This window comes from Schistocerca cancellata, chromosome 2 (genome assembly GCF_023864275.1).
Source record: "Schistocerca cancellata isolate TAMUIC-IGC-003103 chromosome 2, iqSchCanc2.1, whole genome shotgun sequence".
Taxonomy (NCBI): Eukaryota; Metazoa; Arthropoda; class Insecta; order Orthoptera; family Acrididae; genus Schistocerca; species Schistocerca cancellata.
The window spans coordinates 397,953,420-397,978,754 of record NC_064627.1 but is presented as its reverse complement, the minus strand read 5'-3'; the positions used below and the strand labels follow the sequence as shown (position 1 = coordinate 397,978,754).

Genomic DNA, 25,335 nt, shown 5'->3' with positions numbered 1-25,335 from the left:
ACAACGATAGTTGAATTTCTGTCTGCAGGTAGGATTATTAGATCAGGGTTTGTTTTGAGGTTGTGTGTGGCTGTACTTTCTTTTGCTGAAAGGTCATTGTTCTGATGAAGGGACCTGAGGAAGGATGGTGAGGCTAAGTTGGAGGTAAGGAATTTCTGTAAGGCGACCAGTGGATGGTTAGGTGGGAAGGATGATGGATTATGGATGGATGGTGGTATGAACTGGTAGATGTAGTATCTATTTTTGGGATTAGGTTGGCATTGGTTAGAAGGATTGGTAGCAAAGAAGTGTTTCCATTTCAGGGATTGGGAGAAGGAGAGTAGGTCTTTTACAAGTCCACCATGGCTAAATTTGGGTGTAGGACTAAAGATGAGGCCTTTGGATAGGACTGAAACTTCCGTGCATTGAAGCTTTTGGTGGAAAGGTTAACAATACTGTTATGGGAATATTTCAGCTCTGGGTTTAGTGGAGAGTTGAAAAGGAGTTTTGGGGGATGTGGCAAGTTGGAAAGGTCAGCTAGGCAGGGTTTGGGTGCTATGAGGGGTGGATGAGGAGCAACGCTCACTCCTCATACACCCTACTAACTTTATCCTAACTCATGATTACTTCTCCTTTGAAGGGAAGGTGTACAAATCAAATCTGTGGCACAGCCATAGGTACTAGCATGGACCCTCCTGTGCTGACCTGTTTGTGGGCCATCTAGAGGTTGTACTGCTCCTCGGTGGTGGTGTGTCTGCTAAATTCTATTTGCTGCGCTAGCCAACAACACCTGCTAAAGCGGCTACTATTTATCAGTGTGTCAAACCTGAGTGGGATGGCACTGGTACACAGAGATGACAAGTGTATTAAAATGTGTGGCAACACCATAGAGTTCCGCAACGCTGTGTACTGTATCAGCTATCTGCAAGTAGTTGTGAGGATGGAAAGTTTAACCAAATGCATAATAGCTACCGCTGAAGATGCAAATGGACCACCACCAGTACAAACAGATTCTGGTTTTATCAGCTAGTGTTAGCTTCCAATTGAAAATTTTAGTTAACGCATCTGACTATCACAAGATTTTACAGATTCGACCAGCAAGCTAACACCAACAGTAATCTACTAGTTGATGGAATCAAGCAGAAACTACAAGTCTGATTAAGATGTGCTACTTAAGTCAATTAAACCCAACTCACTGTGATGCGCCACACTTCACAGCAACGTGATTGGAAACCTCGCTTACATAACCCAACACTTCAACGCTGATACCTTGGATTTATCTTATCTTTTTCCGAGTTTGAAAACTATCCAACGTGGAGTTTAAGGGTTCCTTTTAATAGAACCCCACTGAAGCAAACAGTCTAGACTGAACTTTCTTAGCTACCAGTTTCAGTTATTTAATTTTCATAAGAGCATGCCAGCGATATAATTTTACATTTTGACTTAGCATTGCTAGTTAGTGATTGTTAATCCTATACAGTCACTGCACTGCAGCTCTATCATTGCTTATTTCTTTTTACGAACACACAATTGATAATGCTATTTGCACTCTATCAATGATAATGGTTTATGCTACAGCCTTGATAGTTTATTAATTCCCCATAACTTAACTTTTCCACTTTTTATCACTTAAACAGTCTGACAAAAACCACTTTCATATACTGTAAGCCGAACTTTATGTAATTGTTGTAACAAACTCTCAGTGTGACTTATCTTTCACTTTAATGTTCTTTGTCCTGCTTGTACTTTACCGTTTTGATTCTCTGCGTAATATTTAACCTTTTTACTCTTTGAGATTCAAAGATTCTGTTATCATATTTTCAATTTATGTTATATGGGAAGAAATTATAACACGAGGCACCAATTTTTCCTTTATCTTGCACAGGGTCTGAGCATCATTTTATTTAGCCATTTTCTTTATTTTCAATGTCTCCACAAAGTTTCATCAGGCGTGAGTGCTGGTGGTAAACTACTTCCCCACTAAGCAGAAGCTGGTAAAAAAAAAAAAGAAACAAAAAACCTAAGCGTCACCACCACTTTAAAGTATCATTAATATTCACTCAAATCAAAGCAAATCTCTCCCTCTTCAGACCTTGACATACGCAGATCCTCTATACCAAATTTGAAACACTCAGCACTCACAATTTCAAAAAGACAGTTATCATGCTCTACTCAGTTAATAGGTCTTGCTTCTGTCAGTTTTGTCAGATGGAAAATTACTATTACACCAATTCGTGCGTGTCACAATGTATCTGACACAGATTGGTTCTCCCGTTTACATTAATCAAATTAGGACATCCGTTCTCACAACAATTACATGGCAATCATAGGCCGCTCTTCAACTTGAGAGTTCTTTCAGCCGGGGATTCTATTAGCTTAGGACTTCCCCACAACTACAACCAATAGTCGCACACTCACACCAAATCCTTATTACAGAAATGGCAATGGCACATTTACCTTTGTGCTTACTCTTATTAAATCAATCACTTACAATGTCTTTGCATGATGGCGATACCAAATACACACAATCAAGACTGAAAAGAACTTCCCCTTAGCAAGAGATACGGAACGCCTGATTGCGAGTAACTCCAAGGTTAGCTCATCCAAACTTTACACTATCACTAATCACATGAACACACGAGAAAAACCAATCTCTTAGCGTGTCTCACAATGAGTTACTCTTTTAAAGCAAACTCCAAATATCATCACACATCCCACTACTGATTGCGAACAATACACCTCGTATAATAATTACATATAACTTCCCATATAGGCCATAATGCCATCATGGGTTCAACTAATAACTTTAGAAGCCCAAATCTGACATTAAATCACTCAAGCGCCAACTCCAAATAGGCTTACACTTCCCGAGTGTCATGAAATGACTAACGTTACCCCGTGACCTCAATGGTGACTAACTCCCCAATGTCTCAAATGTAACTCTTTACACGAGATCTCAATGGTAACTCCTCTTGAAACAAGGGACAAAACTAAGAACCAGAATTTTTGAACAAACAAACATGTCACGTTAATTGTCTCTTTTTCACAACTTTCATTATTAGATTCTTTCGTTCCTCTTCAATAGTGGCCAGCTGCGCATCAGTCGATATCTTTGCCGCATGCCATGCTGCTGCTATCGTCATGGTTGTGTGACATCTCTGGCCATGACACACTCTGCTGCATATGCTCTTTCTACAACATAATTTTGACATCATTTTCAGAAGCAAATACAAATAAAATTAACAACCCCTTTTTTTATATATCGAAATTGACACTTTGATAATTAGTTGAGGTGACTTACTACGTAATGCCACATACATATACCACTCTCACTATTTTTCTATTTTGGGGCATTACAAGGTGACTTCCCTAGCCTCCCAAAAAGCCAAAATCCTATTCTTGGTCAGGTTCATTGATTATATCCTTATGATCAGGGCTCAGGGCCAAGACATCCTATTTTCCTCAACCCAGTGTTCCACCTTCCTGGATGTTGATCTCCTCCTCTCTATACCCACCAACCACCAACAGAACCTGCATTTTGACACCTGTCATCCCTTTCACACCAACAAATCTCTTCCATATAGACAGGCCACCTGGGGGCAGGGTGTCTGAGTTGATAGGAACCCCCTTGCCCAGTATGCTGAGATTCTAACCAAGGACTTCACAGACAGGCACTATCTCAGAGACCTAGTCCACAAACGGATCTCACATGTCATTTTTCCTCACACACCCAGTTCTCCCACTGAACTCCCAGGTGCAAGACTTGCCCAATACAATCATCCAGCACTTCCCATTCCAGTCCTGTCACAGGCTAGTCCTACCCCATTAGAGGCCAGGCCACCTGTGAAAGTAGTCATGTCATATACCAGCTGTTCTGCAATCATTGCACAGCTTTTTATATTTGTATGACTACCAACCAACTATCCAACGCAGTGAATGGATGGCCACTGCAAACTGTGCCTGAGAGCAAAGTAGATCAGCCTTTGGCACAAAATGCAGCTGAATATAACATGCTTGATTTTGATGGCTGCATCACTTCCTCAACAATCTGGATTCTCCACTCAACCTCTAGCTATTTCAGAACTGTGCAGATGGGAGTTGTCCTTACAACACATTCTTGGTTCCTGAAACTGTCCCACCCTCGACCTCCAGTAACATACTGTTCCCACATCCTTTACCCACAGTTTCCACCTCCTCTGCCCTATCACCTCCCCCCCCCCCCCCCCCTTATTCCTGTATTCCACTCTTTTTGTGTGTCACCCTCTGCCAATGCACCTTCTCATATTTTGCCACTCCTCTCCATTTTTGCTCAAATTTTCACACCTTCATGCCCCACAGCCCCCCGACATGAAGCCTGTTGGTCTAGTCCCTGCACACTCCTTTAGACAGTGCTCCTCTCTCCCCTCACCCTACACTGCTATCCCTTCCCAGTGCCCACCCTCTCCAGACCACTGCTTTCATTCTGTGTGACAGTGGCATTATGGTCCAAGCTGCTGGAAATGGCGGTCGTGTGTGCATTGTTTGTGTGAATGAATGGTGTGTGTTTCTCTTTCTAATGAAGGCTATGGCCAAAAGATAATGTGTATGTGTCTTTTAATTGTGCCTGTCTGTAACTCAACATGTCACCTTTGTAATAAGTAGCGATCTATCTTTTCCTTCTGGAGTAGTCATTGTTTGATATACATAATTTAAGTAATTAAAAATTCCTTTTTTTTATATGTAGTGTTTATTGTAAAAAATGGTGAGGAACTGGTTTTTTGTTATTATATTAGGATTCAGCATACTAAAAGTCTCAAGAATAAGCCTCATTAATTAAGAAAGGTTTTTTACTGTTGGACTCTGCAATATTTGATGAAAAGGCTTTTGTATCCATGTTTGACAGCTTCTTCAATGTCAGTCCAAAGAATCATTTCAGATTTTTAAACACTAAACAACATCAGCTGTGGAAGAGATTCACAGATAATAGGAAATAATATTTTACTGGTAAATTTTATGTGTGCTTATTTACCTCAAATAATTTGAACATATTAGAAACAATTCTGTGTAGAGTACACATCCATTATCAAGGAAAAGAATATCCTGGGAGACTCAAAAAAGAAAATACACAGTTGACAAAGGGTGGACTTTCCCTACTGAGACAACAGAAATAAGGATGGGAAACCAGTTAAAATTAATAATAATAAACACTGAGGAATATTCTACCGAAGCCATAACTGTGGTTTCTATACAACGTGCAACTCCTGAACAGCTATTACAGTTTTGTGACTGTTGAAAGAGGTGAGTAGTGGTGAGAATCTTGTCGCTATTATGAAACAGGGTATGAGTTTGACAAATGAATCATTAAAACTGAAACAATTTATTTATAAGGAAAAATCAGTAGACACAATCCCTGGACATGGGAATTTGGAAAATTACATGCTGTCGTTGATATTAGATGTGACATTTTAAAAATTAACTTCATCATTTCTAAAATGACGTCTGTCTAACACTTTTCTGTCATCTGTAATACTATCACAGATATAATATTGCTGTATATGTTCGAATATTTGTTAATGCTATATTTCTTGATAGAGGAATAGGAAGAAGTGTACATTTGTTAACATTTTCGAATGATTCCCATTACCTGTGTCTACGCACAGGACTGTCTCAACTGATTGATCACACACTGACTATAGTAAACACCTTTCTACATGACCATTGCACTCACCACTTAACAGAGTTAAATTACATGTTTGAGGAACTGTTCACATTTGTATTTTTTAACCTGCGCATGCAACTTGATGCTGATACTATCTGCTGAATTATGAATAGCTAAAGTGAATAACTTAACAATGAAAACAATCAAGTTTTGACATTATAATGTAAATGGATGGATAAAAAAATCTACTCACCAAGCGGTGCAGAATATGCACATAAAAGGAGGTTATAATTATACAAGCTTTCCTTCTCATTCTATCCAGCAAGTCTTGCCTGAGCCGTGGTTCTTGACTGACTTTTCTGAAATCTACCCCTTTTCCTAGACCTCTCCGGTTCTCTTCCTTCTCCCCTCTTCCTGCCCGTTCAACCCTTCGACCAGAAGAAGGAGGCACTGGCTCCGAAAGCTTGCATAATTATAACCTCCTTTTATGTGCATGTTCTGCTGTCATTTGGTGAGCAGATTTTTTGTCAATCCAATTACATTAAAGTGAATAACAGTAAATCTCCAGATTATCCAGAGGATCATTTACTTTCATTTTTTTTTTTTTTTTATGTAAGGGCATAGCCCAAGTACGAGTACAGTTTTCATTGAGGCACACACTTTAAATGATCTTAAGCAATCATACTGCAATTCTAAGAACCAAAGGACATGAAAAGGAGGCAATGATTTAGTAGGGGGTGAGACAGGGTTGTAATTAAAAGTAAAACCAGGTTACTGGAATGTAGGTGAATTGTATCGGATGCTGCTGAGAAAATTAGATTAGGAAATGAGGTAGTCAAAGTAGCATATGAGTTTTGCAATATGTGCATCAAAATAACTGATAGTGGTCAAAGTAGAGAAGATAAAAAATGTAAAGTGGGAATATCAAGAAAAGTATTTCTGAGAAATATACATTTGTTAACTTCCAATAATATTTTAAGTTTTAGGAAGGCATTTCTGTAATTAAGGAGAAATAAAGGTGTCAGAGAAGTTACTAAATGGATTTGAGGTCTCAATTCAAACACTACCTGGAGTCTGACAATCAGTTTATTAAATCTTTTCAGCCATCAAATCCACTAGACAGTTTGTGTTACCCGTATACTTTTAAATATGATCACTGTCATTCTGCTAGAACACCAAAAATTACTCTAGAAGATTGCTTAAGATTATGTGACATCAGAACCCAACTAAGAAATACTGAATCAGATAGGAGATAAAGTAATTATATAGTGCAATAATATATACTAGAACTTACTTAAAATAAGAAATTAGTTGACATTAGTAGACATTCTGTGAACTGTCAGTTCTGGAATGGAGGGAAGTGTGGTAGGTAAAAGTTGTAATTGGAGACCAATGAACATGAACAAATACACTGGATGAAGTCAACAAAGATAAAAATTATTTTTTGTGCTGTTGAAGATTATGTAGATCTCAGAAGGCCAGGTCCGTACCACATTCCATGTGAATGTGACATGTCTTATGTGGGGCAGACTATTACAACAGTGAAGGAGAAATCCAGGGAACTTCACTGAAACATGTGACTAAAACAACTAAGCAGATCAGCTGTCACCCATTACTGGTTGAAATACAATCATGAAATGAATTATGATAAGATCAGTATTGTGGTGCAAATACCTGTGACTAAAACAACTAAGCAGATCAGCTGTCACCAATTACTGGTTGAAATACAATCATGAAATGAATTATGATAAGATCAGTATTGTGGTGCAAATACCACATTTCTGGAACAGCATAATTAAGGAGAAATAAAGATGCCAGAAAGGCTAACAAAGCAGGATGGAGGTTTCAGTTTCACTGCTTTTAGTCTGGTACTCGATTTATTAAGACCTTGCCAGCCATCAAGTCCACTAGAGCTGGTAAATGCTGAGAGAATGAGGGCTTCAGTGTCAGCTCTGAAAAACAAAAGAGCATCAAATAACTATATTATGAAAGGGATAGATTTGTACTCACCATATAGAGGAGATGTTGAGTGGCAGATAGGCACAACAAGAAGACTGTTTATATTTTAGCTTTTGGCCAAATGACCTTCTGAAGTAGAAAATACATGCACATTAACATGAGCACAACTCTCATACACGTGACTACTGCTTCTGGCCACAGTTCTGGCTGCCATAGCCAGACTGTCATTCAGGGCATAACGGCTAGAAACAGTGATCACGTGTGTGTAAGTTGTGCTTGTGTGAATGTGTGTGTTTTCTACTACAGAATGTCTAGCACTCTTTTCATTGTGCCTCTCTGTGACTCAATGTGTCCTCTATATGGTGAATAGCAATGTATACTTTTCATAAAATTGATGTTATTCCTTACTGGACTTCCCATTATTTGAAAGAGCATCAAAGGGCTTATTGGCTTGGACATCAAACTCACTTGTAAATAGCTGCATGAGTTTAGCAGTAGTTCACAAATTGGTTGAAATCCAGGCAGTGTGTGAATATAACAGTACAACTTCCAGCACCTGAAAACCATGACTGCATTTATCGTTATGTATGTTTCTGCAGCTCTTTAAATTCATTAGCATGCCAAAAATAATGAGTGAAATTTGAACAATATTGGACAAAAGAAGACTAGTAGTTGTATCAGGTCATTTGAACCAATTCATGACAAATGTGATAAATGTCTGACACTTTTCTTTCAAACATTTTACAGTCAGTTGCAGAAAAAATGTGTAGATGTAAAATAATATCATCCAAATTATATTATAAAATAAAAGAAAGCACAAAGAGATACTGTTGTAATAAAATATAGGATTTTTATACTTACTGAGTTCAGCAGTCAGCTTTCTCAAAAATTATGGAAGACATTACTAAACACTACATGAGAAGTAGAGAGTCATACATTTGTCAGTTAGCATATTTGAAGAACTATAGACAAGACAGAAAGTAAAAGAAAATGCTGTCAACCATAGAATGTTTAAGTTTGTTTCTGCAATCAATAAAGGGGAGAAAAGGTGACTTTGGATGCTGAATTACCTGGCTCAGAAGAACCCAAAGTAATTCTCAGTTTCTCACCATATGGTATCTCTTTCTTGATACAGCATTTAGTCCAGTGAAACTTCCTGGCAGATTAAAACTGTGTGTCCGACCGAGACTCAAACTCGGGACCCGAGTTCGAGTCTCGGTCGGGCACACAGTTTTAATCTGCCAGGAAGTTTCATATCAGCGCACACTCCGCTGCAGAGTGAAAATCTCATTCTGGATTTAGTCCAGTGTTTCCATCTCTTCATCATCTCTTCCTCTGTTTTTTCCTGTATCCCAGCTCTGGAAGTCTGTTCAGTCAGTCCTACTTCAGTGTTGTGTAAAATAGACTTTTATATTCCACTTCATACTGTATTAACCTTCATTTTTTCTCTGGAGATAACTATTTACCTTACATTAATGGCTGCAGCATATTGCAGTATGTAACATGCTATCTTTTTTTTTCACTTACACAGAAACTACAAGAAGCATAACATGGTTCATGCTGCCTCATGTAAAGGAAATTGTTTATTTCTTCTACACCACATAGGAACTGCCCTTCATTACTTATTGCTTAAATTATTGCCACACTTCATCCAACATCCATGCACTTTTTTTAAGGTCTTGTGTCTTAATCACAATTCTTTTTATTATAAATTCTACATTATACTTAGGAAATGCTGTCAGATTGATATCCATCACATTGATGCATTTCTCCCAACAAGTGGAAGAATTCACTTTTTTTGGTGTTGGCTTGCAGAAATGTGGAAGATGCAGTAACATGTGTTTTATGCAGTAATGAACTTCCAGAATAGATGACTGCATTTTGTGCCTGACTGTGTGCTTCCTGTGTCTTTTCAGTATCAGAGCATTATGTAGTTGAAAGAGATATTAAAATAGTTACTTTGCAGACTTAATGGTTTTTTTTCTTCAGTGTCAGGTCACTGGCTGATACAGGATTGTTGCAATTTTCCAAAGTATCTGACTGCTTCCTGATTGCATTACTTCATACAATAGGCCCCCGTGCTTGAAGAAAGTGGGCAATTGTGACAATCATTATATTGACATTTACTGCAGTGATGGTGGTGTTATATGGGTACTATACCAAATGGATCCATAAGTTAACAGATATACTGACACAAAACCTTAAGAAACAGTCAGACTGCTTTATCATCTTCCACAGATTTTCTGTATCAGTGATATTATTCTTCTTATTTAGGATTGTTTGGAAAGTTCATACATTCAGTCTAAAATAGCTTTTACCCTTTAGTCAGAAGTTTATGATATGTCAATAAAAATAATCAATTTTTGAAAATATAATGTTATTGGATAGATAAAGAATCTACTCACCAAGCAACATGCGGAGAACACACATATAAAACGTATTACATATGCAAGCTTTCAGAGCCATTGGCTCCTTCTTGTGGCAGAGGGATTGAAGGGGAAGGAAGAGCAGTGAAGGGAAAGGACTGGTTAGGTTTAGGGAGAGGGGTAGAGTTTGGAAAAGTCGCCTAGAACCACGGGTCAGGAGAGACTTACCATACGGGACGAGAAGGAAAGACTGATTGTTGGGGAATGCACCAGGCAAGAATTGGAAACCTGAGAGTTTTAAGGGGGAAGATACAGTAACATGCAAGACGGTGATTACTGCTAAAACATCACACATGAGTTAATAAGACTGAAAAGCTAAGAGCATTGTATGTAATAGAGCTGGGAGTGGGACAGTGAAAAATAGACAGGTCAGAAAGTGAGAGATGTAGAAAAATGTAGGAAGAAGGGTGCAGAAGAAGCATAGAGTCTGAAAAGGGTATTGCACAGACTGATAGGGTGATGAAAGGCTATTCTAGGTGTGGTGGGAAAATCTGTGACAGAATAGATCTTTTTTCAGGGCATGATTTTAGGAAGTCATTGGCTTGTCAAAGTAGCTGATTAATACATTTGAGGCCAGGATGATACTGGATGACAAGTGGTGCACTCCTCAGTTGTTTTTTTAGGGATCAGCAGCACCAGGATTGGATGTGGTGTCTCAGGAAATCTGTTTTTGCACTAAGGTTGTAGGGTAATTATGTCCAGTGAAGGCTGAAGTGAGAATGGTGGTGTATTGTGGTAAAGAGTCTGCTTCTGAACAAATATGTTTTATTTGAATACCAAAGTTGTATGGAATGTTTGACATAGAAAGGATGGCAACTATCAGAATGTAAGTACTGTTGTTTGTTAGTAGGTTCAATGTGGACGGAAGTGCTTAGCTGGCCTTCGGTGATGATGAGATCATGATCTAGGAAAGTGATATGGGATTCAGAATAGGAACATGTGAATTTAATTGGAACAGCACAGTTAGTAATTCCAGGAATTTTAACAGGTCAGCCTCACCATGAGTCTATTTGGTAAAGATGTCAAACCAGGGGCTGAAGGGTTATGGATCCCAGGGAAGGAGGCACTGAAAGAGGAAATTTTTAGCATTACACAGACCATGTCTGCGGGGGAATTTGGTATAGAGGGAGGTGGCATCAATGGTGACAAGCAAGATGTGTGGTGAGAGTGGGATTGGCATAAATTTCAGATAATCTATGAAATGGTTGGTGTCTTTAACATACGAGGGAAAAAATGTTCAAATGTTTGTTAATTCCTAACGGACCAAATTGCTGAGGTCATTGGTCACTAGACTTACACACTACTTAACTCGAACCTTCGGCGGGAGGGTCTGCACAATTTGTGACATTGTGCCTCTAACCGCTTGACCAATCGCCCGGAAATATAACAGGTAAGTCTTTGTACAATGGGTTGCAGGTGTTGATCAGCTAAGGCAGATATACACTTGGTGAGTGAGTGCTTTGAAACCAGCATCCAGGAAGGACAGCCAGGATGAAGGGGACTGTGGATCTTAGGCAGAAGGTAAAAGGTGAAGGTGCATTGCTTGGGTGGGCTAAGAAATTATATAGATTGTGTCCTTGCGAGGGTCCTGAGGTTTTAAGGAGTGTCTCCAGGTCAGTTTGAATCACAGGGATGGGATCTTGATGGCAGATTCTGTACGTAGATGTGTCAGACAGATTCCATAGACCTTCCATTACATACCCTTGTCCCTCAAGTACCACTTGTCTGCTGGGAGAATAATGATGGCATCATCAGTTGTTAGGGAACAGAGAACCTGGAGTTCTGCAGAGGGCAGGTTGGGGTCATGTTATAGGAACCTGAAGAAGTTTTGTGAAGAAATGCTGGATATGAGAAATTCTTTGAAGGCTTGTAAGGGATGATTTTGAGGTAGTGGTGATAGATAAAGTTGGGATCATAGTCAGAACTGTTTGAGGCAGGGTTCATTGTTAGATTTGCTGTTGGAAAGATTTTGGTATTGCGTTGCAAAGTGATACTTTCATTTGTCATTACTTGTGAATGAAAATAGGTCCTTTGCCAGACTAGCACGATTAAATGCAGGTTTAGTGCTGAAAGTGAGACCCTTGGATATACAGATAATTAAGGAGGGTAGAGTGCTGTAGATGAGAGGTTGAGAGCACTGTACAGTTGTGACTGGTTCTTGTGATTATGAGTTGTTACTGGTAGCTCTTACTAACTCATACATGATGTTTTGGTGGTAGTTTGTGTCTTGCATATTACCCGGTCTTCCACTTTTAAGCTCTCAAGTTTTCAAATATTGCCTGGTGCAGTCACCAACAATCAATCTTTTCTTCTCATCCTGTCCAGTAAGTCTCCAGTGATCATTGGTTCTGGATGCTTCTCCAAACCCTACCCATTTCTCTAAAGCTCACCAGTCCTTTTCCTTCACCCCTCTTACTTGTCCTTCAACCTTTCTACCACAAGAAGGAGCCACTGGCTTTGTAAGCTTGCATACGTAATACCTTTTATATGTGTGTTCTCTTGCTGCAACTTGGTGAGTAAATTTTTTATCTGTCCAATAATTTTATGGTATGTGTTTCTGTTTTGCCATGCATTTTTCCCCACAGATTCCCCTGTAAATATAGAGCACTGATGAGAAATATGAGGACACTCCTGCTTCCTTTCTGTGCACCATCTCATTATTTGCGCATCAAATAGTTACAGATGTAAGCATTTCACCTGAAGAACTGTAAAATAAGTTCCCAGAATGAGATTTTCACTCTGCAGCGGAGTGTGCGCTGATATGAAACTTCCTGGCAGATTAAAACTGTGTGCCCGACCGAGACTCGAACTCGGGACCTTTGCCTTTCGCGGGCAAGTGCTCTACCAACTGAGCTACCAAAGCACGACTCACGTCCGGTACTCACAGCTTTACTTCTGCCAGTACCTCGTCTCCTACCTTCCAAACTTTACAGAAGCTCTCCTGCGAAACTTGCAGAACTAGCACTCCTGAAAGAAAGGATATTGCGGAGACATGGCTTAGCCACAGCCTGGGGTATGTTTCCAGAATGAGATTTTCACTCTGCAGCGGAGTGTGCGCTGATATGAAACTTCCTGGCAGATTAAAACTGTGTGCCCGACCGAGACTCGAACTCGGGACCTTTGCCTTTCGCGGGCAAGTGCTCTACCATAAGGAAGTTTCATATCAGCGCACACTCCGCTGCAGAGTGAAAATCTCATTCTGGAAACATACCCCAGGCTGTGGCTAAGCCATGTCTCCGCAATATCCTTTCTTTCAGGAGTGCTAGTTCTGCAAGTTTCGCAGGAGAGCTTCTGTAAAGTTTGGAAGGTAGGAGACGAGGTACTGGCAGAAGTAAAGCTGTGAGTACCGGACGTGAGTCGTGCTTCGGTAGCTCAGTTGGTAGAGCACTTGCCCGCGAAAGGCAAAGGTCCCGAGTTCGAGTCTCGGTCGGGCACACAGTTTTAATCTGCCAGGAAGTTTCATATCAGCGCACACTCCGCTGCAGAGTGAAAATCTCATTCTGGAAACATACCCCAGGCTGTGGCTAAGCCATGTCTCCGCAATATCCTTTCTTTCAGGAGTGCTAGTTCTGCAAGTTTCGCAGGAGAGCTTCTGTAAAGTTTGGAAGGTAGGAGACGAGGTACTGGCAGAAGTAAAGCTGTGAGTACCGGACGTGAGTCGTGCTTCGGTAGCTCAGTTGGTAGAGCACTTGCCCGCGAAAGGCAAAGGTCCCGAGTTCGAGTCTCGGTCGGGCACACAGTTTTAATCTGCCAGGAAGTTTCATATCAGCGTACACTCCGCTGCAGAGTGAAAATCTCATTCTGGAAACATACCCCAGGCTGTGGCTAAGCCATGTCTCCGCAATATCCTTTCTTTCAGGAGTGCTAGTTCTGCAAGTTTCGCAGGAGAGCTTCTGTAAAGTTTGGAAGGTAGGAGACGAGGTACTGGCAGAAGTAAAGCTGTGAGTACCGGACGTGAGTCGTGCTTCGGTAGCTCAGTTGGTAGAGCACTTGCCCGCGAAAGGCAAAGGTCCCGAGTTCGAGTCTCGGTCGGGCACACAGTTTTAATCTGCCAGGAAGTTTCGTAAAATAAGTTGTTTATTCAAGATTGTAATTTTAATATGTTACATGTTATGTCTTCTATCTCATGTTAATCACCCAGTGCCAAAATTGCTGAGTATCCTAATGCCCCTAAAATCCACTAAATTCGTTGGCGTGCTTGCTTTGCAAGAAATTACTCAAAATAGAGAACTATGTATAGAAATTCCTTCAATTTTTTAAAAATCAGACATGATTTGCTCCGTGAATGAAAGTTTCTGTCTAAATTGAAAGGCTTGCTATTTTGCTAAAAGCAAAGAGATCACGTGCTAAATCTATACAATAAAGGAACTGTTATTTAACTTATTTTGATAATTAAAAGAAAATTCCAATATAAAGACAAGTAAAAAAATTATGTGTTGAATACTGATGTGATCAAACTTAGTAGAAGCTCATAATACAGCTTTAATGAACTGTGAAAAACCAAATGAAAAGTATTCTTTTTGCGAAGGCTTTCTCCTGTAAGAATGATAACAAACAACAATGTGCTTCTTTAGAGCATACTAGATATATTCAAATGTGATTCACGTCAGGAGATCAATCTGGTTACTCCATGCACTGAAAAGTTGCTTTCATAGAAAATTATACACATAATGAGATCTGTATGGTACAGAGTTATTTGGTAAGTGAAAAGTTTTTGTCTTATAAGTTGAAATCACTGTCTGTTTCTCTTGCATCAAGATGTGCGTAATAACTGAGAATATCACCTTTTGCGGGCCTACACTTCACAGTTGCACATGGTAAGACATGAAGATCTGTGGGTTCACTTATAAATATTTCACTCTATCGATGAACATTGAATTCATCTTTCATAAATATTTGGTAGATGATAAGGGGTTTTTGGCATCTTACCAAATCATATATGCATTCTGTCATTTTTCACTACTGTGAAGAATCAGGAATAAAAAGAGAGCACTGCAGAAATGGTTGGCCAACTCTTGCACAAACAATCTACAGAAGTTTTATGGTATCAGTATGCAGTAATGTCATTGAGCTGTAGCACTATCCCTTTGGATGCATAATGGTAAATCTTTTCTCATTTGATTCCATTACAGTACTTGTACACCCTCAACTAAATCAATATATTCTGAACTACACTTTGGAAATTGCTGCCACACTATTCAAATAGCAGGAAATCAACATTTTATCCCTAGAACAACTCTGTCTATAGTTTGGTGGGCCAGCAGTTTAACAGTGTCCTTCCATTACTAACCTAATCTAATAAATGATGCATAGATGTATTGCAATCAGCCTGGCTGTCTCAGATGTATTCTGTTATCCTAAAAGCAGCAACTGCTGTATTAATATCAGATATCCAGTTTTCTGCTGAGTGCTGATAATCCAAGTGAAGTGAAATGTTGCCAGATTGCAGGTGTCATTTTCATAGAGCAGTACTCTAGTAACAACATATTCACCATTGGTTGTAATTGCTTTATGTTTTCCAATAACTAATGCCAGTTTTGTGATTTTGTATTAACTTATATGAATCATTTTACGGCTAGTGATTTGTTTCTACCACTGTTTTGACTAATTAAAAAAATTAAATAGTATTTTTTTTTCAAATGTTATTTGTGAAAGAGATGAAGGCACGTAGTATTAAATGCAATGCTTAACTTCAGCAGCCAATGTTCTGAGTAGCAGTAGGTGATGCTGCTAACACCAGTATAAACACACTGAAAATGTTGGCTTCATTGTATGTTGTACAAAAAAAAAGAAAGACTTTCTCTGCAAAATCGAAGAGCAATATATCAAAGGAGCATGTTGTTGCTTCTGATGTTGCCCACACTGATGCATTATGCAGTGTATATCAACAATATATCTAAAGAGTAGTTTGAAAGCTCAAGATCAGATGCAGTTCTGCAATTTGTGACTGATTTTTCCTGCTGTTCTTAAGCTACAGCCAAAGCAGTTCCAGTCTCTCAGAATCTGCATTTGCAAATAAGCTGAATAATCTGATTAATGTTCTGAATCATAGTCAAAGCACTCCAGTTGGAACATTTGGGCAACTTATGCAAAATATTTACAAATTAAATTTATGTGTTTGATTATGGTCTATGTCAACTGCTATTTCTTCTTTCAGTAACTGTAATATAAAAATTTGGGGAATGGTGGAAAAATCCACTTCTGGCCAATAAGATATAGGTTTTTGTAAATACTTAAGACTATTGCTGCAGTGGTTGCTTTGAAAATGACATTGTTAATTTCATTCCCCCTTCCTTCCCCAGTGTTTGTGCTTCACCTCTAATCACCTCATTGTCAGTTCTCATTCTAATATAAAAAAATGTGCAGAGTTTGGTTTAGGGACTACTAAAAGGACTGCGCAGAAATATTCTCTTAATGAAAAGCAAAAGTATTGTGATGATCAGATCTTGCTTTGTGAAAGATTCAGAGAGGTAGAATTACAGTGGAGGAAAAAACTGAGAACATTTCCACAATGTTGCAAAGCTCATGTACTGTTGTCTGTAATTGCTTAGTCTTTCATCTTCTAAATTATTATGTAGGAATGCACTTGCAGCGATGAGGGATTGTGTGTGCCTAACATATTTTCTAACAATTTTTTTATTTGTAAAATGAGGAAGAAGTACGCTTCTTTTAAACCATTAAAGTGATTTTGATGAATGTGAAAGTGTAACGGTCATCTATGCTAGTCAAGTTTTCTTACAGCTTTTTGATAAGATTATGACACAATTGTGCTTTTCTTCAATTGGAATGTCAGAACTGTCTGCTAATAATCATGGATTTTGCATTAACAGTGTTGTTTGAATAAACTGACATCAGATTTTTTAGTCTCTGTTATGAAAACGAAATTTTCTCGAGATCCATTCACATTGACAAGTGTTAGATGCTGAAAGGTATAACTGTTTCTAATTTTCCGTGAAGAAGCATTTTCTGGAATATCAGGGAATTATTGTATTGTTGGAAAAAATCTGAGTGAAAATATTTCACCAAAAATAATCATACTGGCTTTTTATGTAGCCATGACAAAATATTTATATATAGCAATATAAAATATTATTAAATATGTTGATCTCCTGTATTAAGAATCAGACAGTTGCCTATTATATTAATGAAAGATGGAGTATCTTCTCAACATATTAACATAAAGGCATAAAATTTAAACTCAAAGGGAGAAGTTGCAGTATCAGTTCCATAATTGTCTAATTTTTAGCACTCTGTCTATGTTTTAGATTATGTAACACCAGTGGCCAGTATTGTCAAAGTCTAGTGTCAACCACTTCAACAAATCCCTGCTACATCATATAAATCAGTAATAAACTCTACAAAATCTATCGATCAAATTAATGTTAATGTTGTTGGCACCCATAATAAGAGCAGTACTCAGCTAACAGAGTCTCTTAGCTATTGACCACACTGGACATGAATCATAAAAACCAGAAAAATTATTCATTGCATATAGTTAATTTAAATTATTTTACTTGATTGATCATTCTTAACTGTAGACTACTTAATAAATTAAGAAATATGTAGTACGAGACAAAAAGCATGAAAAACATTAAATAAACAACTATGTTAATTTAAAGAAGCTAATACTAAATAATAACAATCAGAAAGGATAGATTGCTACTGAACACATACATCAGGCATTGAGTCACAGACAGGCACAATAAAAAAGAATGCTAGATATATTCAGTTATTGGACTAGGTCCTTCATCAGAAGTAGGAAAAACACACACATTCATGCAATCACAACCCAACCACATGGCCTCTGTCATCTCCAGGCACTGGAGATGACAGTGACCATGTATGTGTCAGCTGTCCTTGTATGAATGTGTTTGTTTTTTCTCTATTTGATGAAGGATTTATCTGATTGACTAGTATATCTAGCATTATTTTCCATTGTGCCTTTCTGCAACTCAATACCTCCTCTGTGCAATGAGTAGCAATCTGTTCTTTCTGATTGTTGTTATCCACCCTGGAGTTTCCATTGTTTAACACTACAGTAATATTAATTTGACACTATTTTGATCATATTGGAAAAGAATAAACTGTTGATTTTTAATTTGAATACCTCTATTCCTCTGTAAATCAGACAGTAAATGTTAGGTAATTAATGCGAAGCATCCTGACTTGTTGGAATCATGAACCATTACTATATGGAGTACATTGTATTTGTATCTTTCACTTTACAAGATTTTTTTGTGATAACATTCTGTGTCCATCTTCAGCGCTAGCCATTCTAATTTATTTGTCTGTGATTTTTGTAGAGGACTTTTAGCGAATGCAGAGATGGTTTCTTGAACTATGCCAGGTTTTATTTCCATCATTCTTTTTTTTTCCAAATGACTTAAAGATAACTCTACCCCAAGCGACCTTCTCGTAAATGAAATAAGAAAATGTCATGGTTCATTGCGTGTATCTACTCAAAATTACAGGCAGTGAATAACAAGTCTATGTTTCACTATTTGTTGACCAAATCAGACTGTACCATACTAAGAAATAATCCTTTTTTTGTTTTTGTTTTAAAACTCATGAAGTTTTAAATCTCAAGGAAAATACACATTTGTTATTACTATTTCAAAAGCTACACAATACTTAGACATTATTTACTCATATAATAAATGCATAAGTATGAGGAGCCCCTTATGGAGCACATATAACAGAAAGAGTAAAAGTAATCACTCACCATATAACCAAAGTGTTGACTTCACTGTCCTTTGAGAGGTGCATAAACAAGGTCGAAAACACTGAGTTCACCTGTTCAAAATCACCTTTGCACTGTGAGTGGGTTACCTTTACTGCCTCCATCATCATTGTTATCATCATCATCATTGTTGCTATTGTTGGTAATGTTTTAGAAAGTCTGTTACTATCTAGGGCTTTGTGTGCTGCTTCAACTTAATGGAAGACATTTTATTATTGTACAAATATATTACAAGTTATTGCGTTAAATAAAAGTGATTATTTTTTAATTGCATAGTATAGGAATTGTTATGATAGGATCTTTCTTTTTATTTTGTACAGCATCCACAAACAGTTGTGTTGCTATGAATTTTAACCATAGTATTTATTTCATGGCTTATAATGTAGAAAGTTACTGTTGATATTGGCTTATAGTGATCTGGATGCCAAGGCAATTCTGATACAGAGCATATGAAATATGAAAAATAAATGTAATGCCATAATGCAATGGTTGATAAAACTATACAAGGTCTGAGGAGAAATGTACAGATCCACATATGGACACAAATACAAATATCTGAACAAAATACTTGTTGCAAGTCAGACATGTACCTTAGATGATCATTTAATTCTAGCTAGAACGTCTTTGACATAATAAAATTCAGATACAATTTAAATATTATCATTATTATGTATGTATTTCTAACTTCATTATGACAGAGTTGCCCATTTTGGAAAGTTACAATGACCAGTAATGAATAAGACAAATGAATAAAAATAGGAGAAGTTTGAAGGAAGGAAGGAAGATTACAGTTTAATCTCCCATTGATAGCATGTTGAAAGAGATAGATAAGCTCATTATGTTCCATTGGATGCGCAGTGTTTTCGGCATTACTTTGAGGGATTACTTTTGAAATGTTCTGAATGTCGGCAATCTCATCATCATTGACACTTTGAGTGAAAGTATCAAAATCATATGAATCCACACATGAAAACCCCAGTTCCCACCTTTGGTGTCCTAGGGCACACATTTTATGCATACATTTCAATTAGCCATTGACACATTTCTTTCCCATGCAATCTTTTTCCTCTTATGTTCTCTACTTTAAAAAAATTATTTCTTTCTTCTGCTCACTTTTCTGTCTTTCTTGACTGCTTTAAGCCTACATCTTTCATGGTCTCCAAATTAGTTCTCCTGTGGCTTCCTACTGTAACATACCATTCCATTAACTTCTGATGAATTTGAATTTCCCTTGTTCAAATAATGTTGTTTCACTTCAATCCTAACTGCTGTTCCTCTGAAACGGAACTCCTTAGTTATTTACTTAACTTTACTTGTGTGGTTTTATACTGCTTTTCGTAGTACTGTTTTCACCATTTTTACTTTATCTTGGAATAAGGTGTTCTGGTTATGGAAAATGGAAGTTCAAAGTTTACCTTTTTTTCTACTAGTATAATTGTTATATACCATTTAGTAACTGAAGTTTTATAACATTCTTTAAGATGTTAAAATTTTGTCATGCATAACTATACCAACAGAAGTTTTTCATGTCTTTAAATTTGTGTCAGCCATAGAAGGAAATTGTTTAGGGAACAAAAGTTACACATTTAAGGTGGAACAGCATTTTTTGTTGGAGGTTTATAATAAAGAAAATTACTCTTGCACCTTTCAGATAAAATCTACACAGAAACAGCAAACAGAGCTGAAACCTGAATGCCGAAAATGATAGATTTGGATACAGCGTTCATCAAAAGTTACATAGCTTACCACTAATGTTCTGCATGCTCATATATTTTGTAGTGTTAAAATTTATTTATTATATATATCACTTATTGTTACTGCAGACATAAAAATATAGACAAGTGCTATTATAATTTATGACATTTGTGTTGCTCTTTGTTTCAACCATAATGTACAAATTTCTTTCCTGTTTAGGAAACAAGAGTACTTTTCACATTTATTTCTGCTGTATTTCTATGAGTGACTGGGTGGTGTCTCCTATGGTTGAATCTACGCTACTAGATTTATTTCACACCACTTTTAATATGCATTTTAATTATTAATGTTTGAGGTGCTCTCCATACTTGAGTGAAAACTATCAGATGTGTAGTCCCTAGTATGATGGAAAATTTGCAAACTGCAATTTTTGAGATTTGCTAAAGCTATGTGCATTAGTTCTCATTTATGTAACTTGTTTGTTGTTGGTAATATAATTATGACACATAAAAGTGACAATTTCATAGAATGTGTCTCAGAACTGGCTAGAAAGAAACTTGCATTCCGTCTGCTCATGGTATGTTCAAGTAATTGAGGAACAATTATAGATAATTTTGATGAAGAATCCTGGTGCTATGAAAGTAGCCATCATACTAAGCTCCTAAGTGCCTTTCAAAAAATGCCCAATCAGTTTTAGGTGAAATGACCTGAAACCCAAAATATTGTCAGGCCAGCTTTCAAGTGATTCAGCTCATCACAGCAGGAGGTCATTGTACTGAACTGATAGAAATTGTAACTAAAATGTTTGATTTGTTTGAATGTGGGTGTGGTGAAACTTTTTAATTAGGTTCTCTACATTACAACAGCCACAGACCCAAAGCGGTGTGACACTGAGTAAAGTACTACACCAAAGTTATATCTGCCAGCTCTTTCAAAACAATTTATTTCCATCTGTATTGTTATTTAGCTAGCTGTTGTTGTTTTGCATATATTTTAAATTCCCTAATTTTTAGTCATGGACATTTTTCTATTGTTGATTGACTTAAGCTTCTTGAAAGGAAAATTATTTTATAAATGTATAAGGGTATGTGATGAGTTTACTGTCTCCTGTTTCATAATCCCCTCCTATTTCATTCTTCCAAAATATTCTTACATACAGAGAGACAGACAATTGCAAAATTTCTCCATTGTGTACTCTGATTTAACTCACATTACAAAACAGATTATTTGATGGTACATTCTCAAAACTTACAAGATACTCATTTGAGTCAGGGTACACACTATGTCTGGCATGACATCGGCATTACTGCTTATCTTGAAAGGTTGGTAAAATGAGCTCTTTGTGTATGTTGCAAGGCAGAGTCTCTTTTAAGTCATTATTCAACTGAAAATCAATTCAAAAGGCCATGATTAAGTGTATTTCCAGATACTTTCACATTACTCTATTCAGTACATTAAGAATGTAATGTGCAACTTTCTCCCTTTCAAAAAATAGCCGATCCACGTGACGTGGTGGCTTCCCATGGACCGAGGTCAGCTGATGATCTTCCCTTGAAGAAAGGTCTGACTTACCTCTCAAACCACACATTGCAAAACTTTTCTTTATATTCACACTTTCACATGTATGCTTCTGAAACTTACTCTTGGCCTCAAACTTTTTATTTGATAGAAAATCACAAAGATGTAGATTAGAAAAATATTCTCATCTAATATTTGCATAAACAGTATGATTTTCATTCAGTTGTTTTTAATGTTAGTATGTACATGTAATTTTTGTCATTTTGCTAATAAGTCAGATATGAGTCTTGAAAAGCTGTTGTCCTCAGCATATTTTAAGAGAGGTGACCTGGTAATGGTGATGCCTGATCATGTAAAAATCTGAGTAGAGAAAGATTTAAAAAGCTTATATTGAATCACTATCCTTAGAGATATTTGGTAGTACTGCAATACTTAGTAATCTAATTGAGTTCATTAGTTCATAAAAATGTATTAGGCACATATACATTGAGTGCCTGCACATTTTGCTGTCACATTTAATTGATTGTGATCATCTATGTTTTCAACTTCTTCATGATAGGACAAACACTTGGGATTCTGTTTAACACTGAATGTTGTACAGGCCTTTAGCAATTTTTAAAACCTTTCCTAATTTTTAACAAATATGAAAGAATATTATCATAATTAATCCTACTCGGTATTAATATTCCTGTAATGATCTGCTCCATCAATACTTCTTTAACCTTACCATCATAAACATTATAAACATGAAATACGTCATTCAAAGTGTTCACTGCTTTGTATATTGAAAGATAGTGCTTTCCTACTGCAACTTCTGTTTCTTTTAAAAAAATGGTTGCTGTACAATTAACTTAACTCAGCACATTTCCTTAATTGTCCATTTATCAAAAAGGTGCAAACTACATCTTGAATGAAATGAGAAGTTGGTTCTTCTTCAATAAGCTATGCAATATTGTAATGTTACTACAGTGATTTACCTGTTTACAGATATATCCCATATCTCTATTAGTCATAACAAATGTTCATTATGGGAGACAAGCTCAAAATTTGAAATACTAATGGGTATGTACACATAATTATATTTAAGAAGAAAAAAATTTAAAAAGCGTTTCAACAATCAGTTCAAAATAGAATCCTAACTGAGGACAACTGCTTTTAATATTTGTATGGAATCAATGTATCTTTCTCTCTTAGAATGATAACTGTTGTTTTTCATCATTACTTTGCTCATATGTATTTCTTACCTCCAAAAATACTTATGCAGGTCGGAAACGTAGGTTAGGTTTCGGGCGAAAAGGCAAAACTTCATTTACCGTCCATAGAAGCGAGGAAGTTTTACCTGATGATGTGCGGCACCTGGTCAAACAGGGTTCGAGTGCCTCAAGCGACGGGGAGGGCTCACAAGATGGAGACAGGTTCGGGTTATGAATCATAAGCAGAATCCTGTGTCAAAGAGTAATACAGAATTTTAAACAGTGCTTGAATGTAAAAAGTTGCCTATGGCTAATATTTTTTAACTCTTAGATATATTGTTTGAAAGATCTATTTTTATACACAGTGCATGTTCAAATGCAAGGCTCTTCAAGAATAATATTTACAAAGATATTAAGGATTGCAATGCGAAAAGCAAAATTTTTGCTTTAATGCAGAAAAAAATGCAGATTTTACACAATCTATGCAGTGATTCAGTGTGAGAGTTACATCTACATCCTATTTTCAATACAGTTTCTCTTTTCTTCAGTATATTTCTACAGTGTTTTGTGATTTCTGTGTACAATATGAAATAAAATTTTGTGATATATTACTTTAAAATGAATATATCAAAATTCAGTAGAGGGTGTTGATGAAGATTCAAATCCCTTTAGTTAATTATGGTGCGTTTGTTTTCATGCTTTCGGAAAACTGAAATTCAAATCGCTAGCCTAACATTCTACATTACGGTTTTCATGTACCACTTCAGGAAAATGCTGGGTTAGTTCTTGAACCTTCTTTTTTTTATTTTTAACTACCATCACTGTAGTTATTGTTTGATGTGACTACTAAAATTAGACGAAAGGAAGCATATAGTAATGAACAAAGATTTTACCTCATTTATTTTAAACGTGGTAGGAAATGATCAGGGTCCTTTCTTAAATTGTTAGATACCAGTAATAATATTGCTTAGTTGAAGTAGGTACAATTCTTCTTTATTACAATATGAACAATATTAGAGCTACTAAAACATTTAAAACCAGCAAAATGACATATCATTGTTCGTGAAGGCATTACTCTGCAACCAAAATCTTGCAGCAACTTACTTGGTAAATTTTTCATTCAGTGTTGTTTAAAACTGTATTACTCAAAAATTAATACATTCCATTTATCCTGACTCAGCACCTACCTCATTTTATGCTACTTTCTTCACAGAACCAATTTAGAGTTTCTTATTTAAACAATATTTTGTGTGCAACAGACTTACCTGCAGTGTCTGAATATAAAACTAGTATTGTACTCGCATTCAGAAAGTACATGACGTATCCTTATTTTACATAGTACAAAAGTAAAATTTATTTTCTAATCCATTCCAAACTTATTTTTAAGGGTTTACAAGGATTAATACTTTTTGAAAGTGTTTGATACATTAAACTAAAGAGTCATCTAAAATAAATATTCAGATATGCACTTTATATCTACAGTTTTTTTTCAAAAAGAGTCATTTTCTTGTCAATTTGGTGACTACTGCAAGTTGTGGAACAAGTCAGTTGCACTGTTATTAGTTGTTACAGTTATCTTAATGTGTCCCTTTCCCTGATATCCTACCTCCTCCTTCTTTTCTTTTGGGAGAGAAGAAGTTGTTAGACAGCACCTGGAAAAAAGCTTCAGTGATTACGAGGAACAGTGCACTAACACAAACTAGAGATTGGTTCCCAGTATTGAAACTGAAATTAATAGATCATGTCAAAATACAAATCAGCAGAGGAACGTTCATTATTTGTCAGTGTGATGCTCAAGAAAATTTGTCGTTATGTGCAGTTGAGACTTTTATCGGTGGTTTTTCGGAATCGAAAAGAAAGAAGAACAAAAAAGAATTTTTACTTCCCTACCTAGTGGAAGGTGATAGAAAGGACAATTATGTAGTACAGTTGCATCATGAGTTTTATTAAGAAAATACGGATTTTATTGATGTCGGAATGATGATTTTATTTCTGCTTCTCTTCATTAGCGTTTTTAATACTACTACATTTATTTTGTAGAAATGTTCAACATTTTGATAGTGTTCTTCTAATTGTTATGTTTGAAGTAAAATTTAAGAAAATTATCTATGTCAATTAATTTTTGAATGTTTAGAGATTCATCTTTGGTGATGTTACTTTTTGATTCTGCTCTCTGATAGTAAATGT

The 25,335-nt window shown here is 36.7% G+C and overlaps 1 protein-coding gene across 1 annotated transcript in view; it reads left to right on the top strand.

The window, feature by feature from the left end:
• LOC126161827 (regulating synaptic membrane exocytosis protein 2) overlaps positions 1–25,335 on the top strand; it is a 1,269,779-nt gene that overhangs the window by 873,195 nt on the left and 371,249 nt on the right. The window contains 1 exon segment of the mRNA XM_049917929.1: positions 23,220–23,370. Coding sequence (XP_049773886.1) covers positions 23,220–23,370 — 151 coding nt within the window.